The sequence below is a fragment of the Diceros bicornis genome, chromosome 2 (assembly GCF_020826845.1).
Source record: "Diceros bicornis minor isolate mBicDic1 chromosome 2, mDicBic1.mat.cur, whole genome shotgun sequence".
Classification (NCBI taxonomy): Eukaryota; Metazoa; Chordata; class Mammalia; order Perissodactyla; family Rhinocerotidae; genus Diceros; species Diceros bicornis.
The window spans coordinates 34,145,538-34,158,367 of NC_080741.1; the positions used below are offsets into that span (position 1 = coordinate 34,145,538).

General features: G+C 37.1%; 1 protein-coding gene across 8 annotated transcripts in view; it reads left to right on the plus strand.

Annotated features, from left to right (window-relative positions):
* RBMS3 (RNA binding motif single stranded interacting protein 3) overlaps positions 1-12,830 on the plus strand; it is a 679,730-nt gene that overhangs the window by 550,420 nt on the left and 116,480 nt on the right. For 7 of the 8 annotated variants that reach the window (XM_058554276.1, XM_058554222.1, XM_058554257.1 and 4 more), the window contains exon 8: positions 11,697-11,743. In XM_058554276.1, coding sequence (XP_058410259.1) covers positions 11,697-11,743 — 47 coding nt within the window. Of the gene's footprint in view, positions 1-8,351; positions 8,391-11,696; positions 11,744-12,830 lie in introns of all 8 variants that reach the window. The other variant, XM_058554287.1, reaches the window with a different exon arrangement.

Below are 12,830 nucleotides of genomic sequence, written 5' to 3' on the forward strand. Positions count from 1 at the left end.
ACTTCTACCAAACTTCTGTTAATGTTGGTATTTTGACCTCTTCCCGTGAATCATGAATGATCTTAATGGCATCGAGAATGGTGAATCCTTTCCAGAAAGTTTTCAACTGACTTTGACCAGATCCATCAGAGGAATCACAATCTATGGCGGATATAGCCTTACAAAGTGTATTTCTTAAATAATAAGACTTGAAAGTCTAAATTACTCCTTAATGTATGGACTACAAAGTGGATGGTCTATTAGCAAGCATGAAAGCAACATTCATCTCATTGTACATCTCCATCAGAGCTCTTGGGTGACCAGATGCATTGTCAATAGGCAGTAATATTTTGAAAGGAATCTTTTTTTCTGAGCAGTAGATCTCAACAGTCGGCTTAATATATTCAGTAAACCATGTTGTAAACAGATATGCTGCCATCCAGGCTTTGTTGTTCCATTTATAGAGCAAAGGCAGAGTCAATTTAGCATAATTCTTAAGGGCCCTAGGATTTTCAGGATAGTAAATAAGCATTGGCCTCAACTGAAAGTCGTCAGCTGTATTAGCCCCTAATAAGAGAGTCAGCTTGTCCTTTGAAGCTTTGAAGCCAGGCACTGACTTCTCTCTAGCTCTGAAAGTCCTAGATAGCATCTTTTTACAATATAAGGCTGCTTTGTCTGTATTGAAAATCTGTTGTTTAGTGTAGCCAACTTCGTTAATGATCGTAGCTGATCTGGATACTTGCCGCAGCTTCGACATCAGCACTTGCTGCTTCACCTTGCACTTTTATGTTATGGAGATAGCTTTTTCCCTTAAACCTCATGAACCAACCTCTGCTAGCTTCAAACTTTTCTTCTGTAGCTTCCTCACCTCTCTCAGCCTTCATACAATTGAAGAGAGTTAGAGCCTTGCTCTGGATTAGGCTTTGACTTAAGGGAATGTTGTGGCTGGTTTAATCTTCTATCCAGACCACTAAAACTTTCTCTATATCAGCTATAAAGCTGTTTCGCTTTCTTTGTGTGTTCACTGGAGTGGCACTTTTCATTTCCTTCAAGAACTTTTCCTTTGCATTCGCAACCTTGCTAACTCTTTGAGGCAAAAGGGCTAGCTTTCGGCCTACGTCAACTTTCATCATGCCTTTCTCACTAAGCTTAATCGTTTCTAGCTTTTGATTTAAATTGAGATATGTACAACCCTTCTTTTTTGCTTGAACTCGTAGAGGCCATTGTAGGGTTATTAATTGGCCTAATTTCAATATTGTTGTGTCTCAGGGTATAGGGAGGCCTGAGGAGAGAGAAAGAGATGGAGGAATGGCCAGTAGGTGGAACGGTCAGTACACCCACAACATTTGTTTATTAACACCCAAACATTTATTTCTTAAGTTTACTGACTTATATGGGCATGGTTCATGGTGCCCCAAAACAGTTACAGTAGTAACATCAAAGATCACTGATCACAGATCACCATAACAAATATAATAATAATAAAAAAATTTGAAATGTGAGAATTACCAAAATGTGACACAGAGACACGAAGTAAGCAAATGCTGTTGGAAAAATGGCAGCAATAGACTTGCTCAATGCAGGATTGCCACAAACCTTCAATTTGTAAAAAACATAGTATCTGCGAAGCACAATAAAGCAAAGCACAATAAAACAAGATATGCCTGTAGTTCTTACTTTACTCAACCAAAAAGCGTAAAACTTTCTAAGGAATTTGGAAAAAGCTCTAATCTTATTTTCATTAATTTAACGCATCTATGAGTGACCAGTTGGCTTGTAATGATTTCATAAGGATCATTAAATGTTTGGCCCAATGGAAAGATTCATATATCTTTTTTAGCAAGCAAAAGTCCTTAGCCTAACACATTGAATTATTTCTACTATCATTTATAATATTCTTATTTATCCACTTATCCACATATGAGAAGAAGGCTATTGGCCCTTTACTTTAGGAACCATTTATTTTGGGAACTATTATGTTCCAAACACTGGGTCACATTGATATGGAAAATATTGATGTTAAAGGACACACAGACAGCTGTGGAAGAAATGACAAACATGCTACATAAAATCTGTAGAGAAAGAGGCTATCTTTATGGTCATCATCCTTGAGAACCCTCTCAATAGAAAATTTTGTTGTGTTTCTTGAAAAAATTTGATTGTCACTAGCTGTTACCAATGATACTGTAAAATTCATGCTTTGAAACATTCTTAGCAGTGTGGAAGACAATATGCAACTCAACCAAGTAGCTCCTTTGCCTTCAGTGGGATCTATTGTGAATATTGCATCCAGCTCACAAACTATTTGATTAGTTACCAGTCAACATCTTTCTTATTAAATATGAGAAGAACCTGACAATAAGGCACAGAAATACGTCATCTCTATTAGCTTTGAGGCCATGATGGCTGCAATTTAATGTTATAATACTGAACATTAGAAAATTTATGTTTCAGAGATATGGAATTAAAGTACTGCCCCAATGAGCTACTAGAAATAAAAATACTTTGAGGAGAAACTGAAGCACAATTTCTTACCGAAGAGTATATCTAAAGAATTATTTGAAAAACTTAGTAATAGCATGAGGATTCAGGATATCTTTGACCATATTCCATGAACGTAGACACATCATCTATATAGTTCACTACTATTTCCTTTGTGTATATCACAGTGTTTGGCAATTAGTTGTCCAACTATTTTCTTTAATAAGACCTTGAAAAAAAGTAAGATATGTATCTACCAACATTGCCAGATTCTGAAAATAGTTCTTTTAACCTTGGACTGAAGGAAAGTCTTTATATATATATGATCTTGAAAAGAGCAATTGGCCATTATGATGCATGCCAACACTTGCACGTTGGGTTCATTAGCCAACCCACTAGATGTAGTTTTATTTATTTCATCTGCTTTACCTGGAATTTAAAGAGCAGGCTCAAGGTGAATGACCCTTCTCATCTCAAAAGAAATCTTCCCATTGACACAAGAACTTGAATTTGCAGTTACTTAGCATTAAAACTTACTCAATGGAGTGTTCCTATTTTAAAGCTGCTGAGCCCACTATTTACTAACCTATGATCAGTAATGATGAAAAATAAATCTTGTAAATTCCTATAGTAGCATAATTTTGAATATAATGTGATTGATGATGAGCTTCAGTCCTCTGCCTAGTCTCCATTCTCAAGGAAGAGGATGGGATAACGTACTTATGTTCTTAGAGTGGGGTAGGGGTAGGTGGTTCAGGAGGGGCTTTAGGCTGGGAAGATTATAGCAAGCAATTACAAAAGGAAAAGCTGAAGGTTGATCTCCATGTCCCCTGTATTCCCTTGACCCAGTCTCCATGGGTCAGGGCAACTAATTGGGCCATCAGTGAACCGGAAGATTTCTGACGTTGTTGGCATTGTCCTGGTAGTCCCAGCCTGCCACAAGACTCAGAATCGTCTCCATAAATATTTAAGCCACAGCATACATCTCTCCAGTCTCCAGGCAACATCAAACTGCAGCTGGGATCTGGAAGAATATGGATCAATTAGCCAAAAAACTGAGACTTTACCTATCTAGCTGTGCAGGGTCGGCCTGGCAGCAACCTCAGTATTGTATATTTTTCACCCTACTTACTGTGGTTGGGGTTTAAGAGTATATATACTACGTCATTGACTCTACAACACCATCAATTAAAGATGAAGTATTATTTTAAATACCACTAAAAAAGGAGAGAAACTTGCCAGACTATCGAATGCTATCAATTATCATAAGCATCCCAATTTCTCAGATATTAAAGTGTGAGGAAAAAATCTATGTCTTGGAATCTATGAAGTTCAGTCATTCAGATTGAGATAAAAACAGAATTACCTACATAAAATATGGTAATGTTCTCTTGTCTCTTTTACGATTATCAATCAAGACTTAATTTAACTTTAGTTTTAATGACAAACTCAGACTAGAACTCTTTTTTTGGCCCCAAGACTTTGAGACTGTTAGCCAGCTACGTCATACAACGCTATTATACCTTTTTGTCTGCTTCCCTTTTAAGGATGCTTTTTCTGTGCAGCCATAGGCATTCTCAGCCTCCCAGTCTTAATTCTGTCTGCATCTTTCTATCTTGTCCTTCTCTATTGCTATATAAGGGAGAAATTCTGTGTCTGACGAGAAGGCTTTAGTAAGAGCCAAAAAGGAGAAGTATCTTGATGACATAGTGTATAAACAACAGCATGACTCCCCTGGATGTTCTTTTCCCGGCCATAAAGAGGTGAATTTTTTTTGTTCTCTGCCTATTTTTTGCTATTTTTTAAAGTGATAAATCCTTTGCATCTCATTTGCTTGATTCCTGACAAGCCCCTAAAGATATCGAGATGACTTTTAACAGATCTCTTTTCCCCACTCTGGGTCAGTAACTTGGAGAAGAGGGGCCTCTAGATTTTTCAGCTGCCTCTAATTCCTCCTGGGCTCCTGCTTATAATTTGGTTCAGGTGTATTAGAAAGTTCTGTCAGCAATCTTAATCATCTCTACTGACCAAATCAAGAACTGAAACATTATCTTTAGAAATTCAATTGAGTTCAGCTGAAGTTTTTAAAAGGCAATTTTACTAACAAAGTAAGGAAATATTAAAAGCACTCAAATTCCGTTTTCCAATTCCAATTTAACTGAAGTCCAAATTCAAAATTTTCTTTAAGTCATTTATTCATTTATTAATTCATTTAACAAACATTTATTCTCTATTATGTTCCAAACACTGGGCAAGGAAGAGGAGATCCCAAGATGGACATGGCTAAGAATCTAGCTGAGAGACACACGTGGTAAAGCATGGTCGTACTAGCTCCCATCTTGGGTCACAAGGGCAGAACAAAAGCAGTGGTTAATGCTACATGGGGTGAGAGGATGGCTTTAAGAGGCTGTGACATCTAGTCTGAAACTGGAAAGGTAGAATTTTAATTTTCCCACAGACAGTGATACAGAGTGTTTCCAGCCAAAAACCATAGCTGCAAAGGCCCAGAGGAGACACTATCAGGCAGGGTGAGTGTATGCCTGAGTTTGGTGAAGGGTAGCGTCTCAAGTTGCACAGGAAGGTTGTGGAAGTCAGTAAGTATATTAGGACTTGATCATGAAGGGCTCTGTGAGCCACGTTTTATCTCAAAGGTAACGAGATGTTACTGAAAGGAAGAATCATGACGTGGTCAGATTTGCCTTTCATAGGAGTAATCCTCACAGCATAATAGTATGGCTGTTGGATTAGAGGGAAGTTGCAAGCAAAGGCAGGAGAGGACACTTTTACCAAAGGATGTTAGTAAACACCAAAACAGGAAATGATAACTTGAAAAAAGACGCTTACCATGCGTTGAACTTCCTAATTTAACTTGATAATAAATGCCTGGAATTCAGGATAGATACTTGAGTTTGAGACCAAGATTCAGGAATCACTGAGACGTAAATAATAGTTGGGATCAGAAAATGAATGTCATCTCTATACAGAAGGAGACAGGAGAACGGCAAACCCTGGCCCTGAACACTGGCATCTCAAAGGCAGATGGAGCAAGTAACACCAGAGAAGAAGTTGTTCTCCGAGAAGTCAGAAGAAAACTAGGGGAGAGGCTCACAGAAGCCAAGGGAAAGGAGTCTTGAAAGAAGAAAAAGACCACTGGTCAAATGATACAAACTGATCAAATGTGATTTAGAATAGAAATATTCCTTGGATTCAGAAACAATGAAAATTAGAGAATGCGGTGTGAGCCATTGCACAGGTTGGTTGGCATCTTTTATAGGACGATTAACTAGGATGTTTCTATCTTATCTCAGGACCATGGAGTATAATCTCCCTTTTCTAGACTTTGGCAATTTCTTTGTCTAATGTCTCATTTGTCCTCATCTTCTCTTCAGAAGAGGGACTGGCTGCACACAGCCCAGAGAACATCCATTCAGCCAGTGAGAGCAGACACCTGCCTTGTGTGGTTGACTGCCTCTACCAGGAAAACACAATCCATTCAATAGTCACCTGACCATGCCAGAGCCATTTCTCGGCAAATCCCTACCACTTGCCTCTTAGAAAGGCGTTCTCGCACACCCCCTTTCAGCAACTGCTCCAATATCCTGCCCGAAATTTTACCCTGAGCATGTTATTTCCTAGCGTTAGGTCCTCCCTTTGGAGGAAGGAGATTAGAAGCCCTTTCTTTGGCCAAAAGCTTTACTTGGTATCGATCATTTTGACTTTTTGGTGATTTTTATCAGGTCCTCTGACTATCTTGGATATCCACACTTCTGGTATCATACATGAAACAATTTGTCAGCCAGCATGGCCATTTGGATTTATGTATTCTTACCGACGTCCACCACTAGAAATGCTGTATCATTAACCCTGAATTTCAGTCTTTATTCTTGACGTCCTGCCCATTCTCACCTTGATCCCTCTGACTGTGGCAATCCCCACTCCATCCAGCTCTCCTGTATTTAACTGGCCCAGCAAAGTTAAATGCCTCCTGATATTTTCAAGCTTACTTCTGAATCAGACCTCTGATTATTACTTTTGCAAATCATAGACATTTTTCTGTCCTGAATTTAAAATTTTAAAACAAGTCATAGAGAATATAATACGCTTTTCTCAATGAAAGAGTTTTTTCCCCATTATAAAAGCAATTCTCATTATATATAACTTACAAGGATCAAAAAAGTACATATATGAAAGGAAAAATGTCATTTCTAATTATACCACCCTAATATTTTGAGATTTAACATTGTTGAAATTAATTTTTTATTTTATTTCTAGTCAGAGATTTTTAAAGTTTTATTTTTTGACACATGTTGTACATGTAATTTTGTATCATGACTTTCTCACTAAAGGACATGTTTTCTGAAGAGAAATACTAGTAACTAAATATAAACAAAGTTAAGTGAGGTTTCGCTATAATAGCAGTACTTAAATATTTATAACTCATTATAATTTTCAAGCCCCTTATACACACATCATCTTTTAAGTCATCTTATTTTATTTATTGATTTAACCATAACCAGCTAACAGTTGTAGATATTGTTAAAATTCATTGCAAGAAATAAACTCTTTAAAGATGACATCTAGAAAACTGTACTATCTGTTTCTTCTTTGGCTTCCTGAATTCATCTTGTGCTAATTCAGTACATAATATTTACGAAAATATGCAATATTCACTACATATTTACTGAAGAGTTGCTTTATATAATCATAGACAATTGGAAATCCTTGTGATTACTCATTTGTAACTCATCCAGTTATGATACATCATGTGTCAAGGCAGAATTTAGAAAAAGAAGTGTTAGGCTAAAACATTAATGTTTCAGTTTTCCAGAAATTTTATCAAATATCTGTCCATATAAAGTTTACTATTTTAAACTTTTTGATCTCCATTCACATTATAGTGTAAAAATAGTTTCAAAAGTGATAAAATAATTGTATCAGACTATCTTTTTGTTGGCTTGTTATAGTCAATGATCCTCTGCTCCCCAGATAAGACCAAGCATTGTAGTCCATAAAATCTTGCTGAAGTGGTAATGCCTACTCCCTAATGTGTACATTTTGAGCAGTAGTTCCATAATTATTATCTCTTCATTTAACCTGTTAATCATTTAAAGTTATAAATATTAAATATCTAGCTCCTAAGTCAAACCAATGTGTCTTAATAAATCTCCTATATTTATTGAAAATAACTATACCCTAATTACTCCAATAAACCATATTTTAAAATTTCCTCTAAAATATTTAGCTCTTATAGTATAGACAGTGTCTGGAAGGACTAGAAATACATATTCTGGCTGAAATACTAAACCAAAACTCAGTTGCTTTGGGAAAATGACAAAAATCCCCCTTTTTGTTTTAAATAAATTATAAATACTTTAGTACACAAATAATGGGAACTTGAAAAATGGAAAATGTTTGTGAATCTAATAGGCCCTCTTAAAATAGAGTAACAGGATTAAACATTACTTTTCTACATACGTGGTGTGACATTTTCATTTAGTTCCAAGTTATTCTACTTTTTATGTGACTCTGGAGTTTGTAAACATGCCATAAAATGTGGTAATTACATAATGATGATTTCATGGTTCTAGCTTAGTATAAAGGTGGCTAGACAGAGCAGAAAAATCGATTTTCTTTTTTACCTTTGTGGAAAGAAACAGAAGGAGACTGAATGCAAAATCTGCATTAAGACCATGCTAGAATTATAACTCAACAATCTATTACACATGAAATGAAAACCAGGTGCAGCCAAGTGTTAGTTATTGTGCTGTGATATTCTGCCAATGGGTTAAATTAAAAAATCCCTTTGTTTAACCCATGCCTTGTTTTGTCACCCACAATGTTCCAAATGCATATGATCTGACACTATCTCTTGTTGTCTCCTCTTGCCAAAGGTACTCAGAGGCAGGACTGTCCCTAGGCAAAATCGTGAAGTAGGTGAAACTTGTGTTCATTCCCTACCGTTTTGCAATGACAATCTCACCTTAGATTCTCTCCACCTCCCTGTCCTCAAATGCCTACTCCAGTTGCTCATTGCTCTGGATTTCCCCACTGTTTTCCAGGGTCTCATGCTGTTTCTTGTCCAATCCCTCTTTGATTGTATAATTTCCCTACTCAAAAAATGTTCAGTGGCTCCCCAAGAGGAGCCAGGCAATCAAGATCCTCCCTCCTTTCCTTTCAAGTCTTATTTCCCACTGCTTCTCTCCATTATTCTACTGCAAGTGGATCACCCATCTTGCCCTTTTTATTTACACATCTTTTTCCATATTATTCCTTTTGCCTGAGCTGGCCTTCACCTCTCACCTCCATTTATGGAAATCCTAATCATCTTTCAAGGCTCCGCTCAACTGTATCTCCTCCACGTGCCTTCCGTGATCACCCCCAGCCTCTCTCCTCTGCAACTCATCCATACCACTCATATGGCACTTACCACATGTTGCTTTGTATTATAATATTTATGTATGTGTCTTGTCTCCAGGCACTGTGCTGGGCGCTTTACAAACGTAATCTCATTTAAATTTCACAACAATCCGATGAGGTAGGTATTACTAGACCTCTTAACAGTTGAGGAAACTGAGGCTCAAATAGGTTAAATAATTTGCCCAAGGTCACACTGCTAGAAAGTAACAGAGCTAGGACTTGAACCTAGGTCCCAAAGATATATTCTTTCCACTAAACCATATTGCCATCTTTTCAGTTCTTTTCCATCTTCTGAAAGATGGATGGAGGTTTAAGATGGAGGAAGAGACCAACTTAGGTTTTCTGATTAGCAAATATGTATTCAACAAAGAGATAGAGTTTATAGATAATTACTGTATTCCTAGCTAGAACTGATTGGTTAACTATAATCCGTGAGAAATTCAAGTGCAATGTGAGATAAAAAAAAATCCTTACCTAAAGTTGCCAGAATAAATAAACATGATGTAAGAAGAGAGTGTTCAAGACAATTTATAATTCAAGAAAGGCTAGGTAGCATTGGTCTCCGAGCACTGTTGGAAAATGAGTAAAAGGAAAAGAAGTAAATGTGGGGTTGACTAGGAAAGACTTCCTGTAAAGTCCCCGGGATTTAAACAATTTGGGGTGATTAGGAGGCTGATGATATCATTATCCTCCTAAATATCTCATGAACTAACAATATCTCGATTGAGTATAAAGCCCATTTGTTTCACTTTGCCCCAAGTGAAGCATCTTGAATAAGTTGGAGGAGAGAAAATTAGTGTTTCTAAAAGGGAATTTTCATCCCAAATGGACAGATTTTACAACTGCCCTCTCCAGCACCCAGGACATGGAGTTTCAGCTCACTCTGGACATCTCTATTCTGGGAGTCTTCAGCATAGGACCAGCTTTCTGCCAGTCACAAGGCAGAGGCCCCTTCCTGGGAAGAATTTAGACTTAGGATCTCCATGTGTTTTGACACCACTATCTTTGCCTCTCCCAAGGTGAAAAACAAAAATCTGTCTTCGTTTCTTCTCTTATTCTCTTCTCATTTTCCAGTCCCCCAGCCTGTCATATTATCAGTTACATATTTCTTCACATGAGTGAGATGCAGTTATTATTAAACATCTTCTCAGTGCACCTCTATTAATTTCTGACAGTCATCTCAACTTTGTTGACAAACTCATTTCAATTTATATATGCTGCCTGTATGCCAATCCCATTCATATATGGCTCTACACTTTTATTCCTCATACCAATCTTAATAATAAATTTAAAATTATTGTTTAGGGAAAATAATGCACGTAATCTATTTGAAAGTAGCAGGCCTCGCTAGACTTTAGGTCCTGTGTTTGGAAGCCTGAGAATTTTCATTTCTGTTATGTGCTGAATCAGAGGCATTCAATGAGCCCAACGGAAAAACCACCTTTAACACACTGGAAAAAATTCAAACTCAAAAGCTCTTTTTTCTTTTCTTTAAAGTTTTTATGATTTTTCTTAGCCTCCACAAAAGTCTTCAAAGCTAATTCACCTTTTTTTTCCTTACTTTTTATTTTGAAATAATTATAGATTCATAGGAAATTACAAAACAATGTGCAGAAAGATCCTGTGTATGCTTCACCCTGTTTCTCCCAGTTGTTACATCTTAACATTATTATATCAAAGCCAGGAAATTGACATTGGTTTAATTCATTTAAATTTCAAAAAAGAAATAAAATCCAACCTGAAGACAGCCTACTCAGTTTTAAATTTCGTTCTACATTCTGTTTCTGCTCACACGTGGTAACCAGGTTGACAGTCCTGGAAAACAAAGGGTGGTATGCCCATACTACCATAGAGAAAGTTCTCCCACATTACTAGAGATGATCCTCAGCTGTCATTCAAATCCTTGGTCATTGTCATAGCAGAGCTGTGGAAGACAGCCCACATCAGAAGACTTGGGTTGGAATCTGGTTCTGCATTCAAACGTGTGACCTTGAGCAAGTCGCCTGACCTCTCCAAGCTTCAGTGTCTTCATCTAGAAAATGGAGAAAGTACTTCTCCTGCCTACTTCATAGGGTTGTTGTGAGGATCAAATGTAATGATGTGTATGAAGGGAGTAGATAGACTGTGAATCAACAATCATGAAGTTTGTATTCTTTTCTGAAACTACTGCCAGTTGCAGAAGTGTAGTTTTTCAGAGGTGGTTTTATTCTTAGAAACAGAACAAAATCACCTCTTTATTAGCCACAAGGCCTAGAATTTCCATCATGTGTAAATGACCTTTCCTTTCTACCACTCTTGGTAAGACAGGTACTAGCGATATATTGGGCAAGCACTCTGTGACCTACATAACCCTGAGGCAAACGATCTATTTTAAAATAAATATTTCTTAACATTTTCTTCTAAAAGGTCGAATGCATTTTAAGTAGCTTTTATTTTTGTTTTTATCCTAACCACAGGATTCATTCTTACTTTTTCTCGTGCCATGGGATGTAAAATCGGTGCTCTTGACAGTAGTGAGAAATTATAAGGCTACCAGGTTAGACAGTGGATGGTTTATGAAGTAGAAATGGAAATCATCTAAGCTGCATTGTTCCTTGGTTTGTCTGGATATATAATATAAATTCCCTAACTCAGTGGTGGATTCTGGTGTGTGGGTAGTAAAAACGCTAGTCTTGGCAGTAAAGGTGAAGAAATATATAGGAGAAAATGAACTTAAATCATGGAAAGTAAAGATAAAAAGTTTTTGTGTGTACTAAATGTTTTGGGCACCACAATAAAATGTTAAGATTTGTTTTCTCCCCTTTCCCCCCTATATACAGGCTGGCATGGCTCTGACCTATGACCCCACAGCTGCCATACAGAATGGGTAAGTAGAGCATGTTGTCTCTGTTTTAATTGCTAAGATATATTTGAGCTCTTGAAATCAGTACTGAAGAAAAATGTTCAAACCTGTCTAGGTTTTAAATCTGTAAACAAAAACTTCAAACCCAACATTTCTCACCAGTGTACTTTTTTCTTCTCATTAGTGACTCTGACTTCCTAACATCTCCCAAGTCACCCATTCTCACAATGCCTCTGCCCACATTAAGCCCTTCTCTCTCCCTTTCTCTCTCTCTCTCGTCATCTGAGAATGAGTAAGAAATAGGATGTGAAGAGAGAGAATAGATAGAACTAGACTGGGAGAAGTATCTGTGTGTCTCTAGGATAAGAGTGTTGCCCCTGCTGATAACTCTAGAGTTTAGCTTTCAACAATTTTAGTGTGTGCTTAGGTTCATTTTGACATTAATAATGCTTTTACTCTTTCTTTCTGTCTATCAGGGGAAGGGTAATGGACAGAAGTCAAGTTAGTACCTTGGTGATTGTGTCTTCATTCTTCGCTATAATAAGCATTTTGAAATTTGTAGCTCCTTACATAGAAAAAGTCACATAGCTTCAAATTCCTCCTCTGAAAAATAAGACTTAAACTACATGATCTGGCCTCTCTAAAATTCTGTAATTCTGAATACCTTTGGTTGAAACTTTCTTCTGATTTTCCCATCCATTTCTTTTGCTTTGGCTCCTCTGCAATTGACAATAATTATTCTTTAGTTGGTTGGTTATTTTTATTTTCACTGCCTTTTATTTTGGATTTCTCCATGGCTTTCAGTTGTTTCTAAGTCTCATTAAAGAATCAATCTGAATGAAGGACTCATTTAAGGTCAATATAGAGGATAGAAGAAATTAAACTCCATTTTCTATTTGGTCAGCTGCCTCTAACGAAAATCTGTGTTGGAAGTGTTTAAATAATTACCTCCTATTCTTATAGTTATTCCTTCAGGCGGTCATTTATTCAGTCTTTCAGTAAACATCCATTGAATCTTCCAGGCACAGTGCTATCTCTATAAATTTAAAAAACTATGTATGGGGGCCAGCCCTGTGGTGCAGGGGTTAAGTGCTCGCGCTCAACTTCGGTG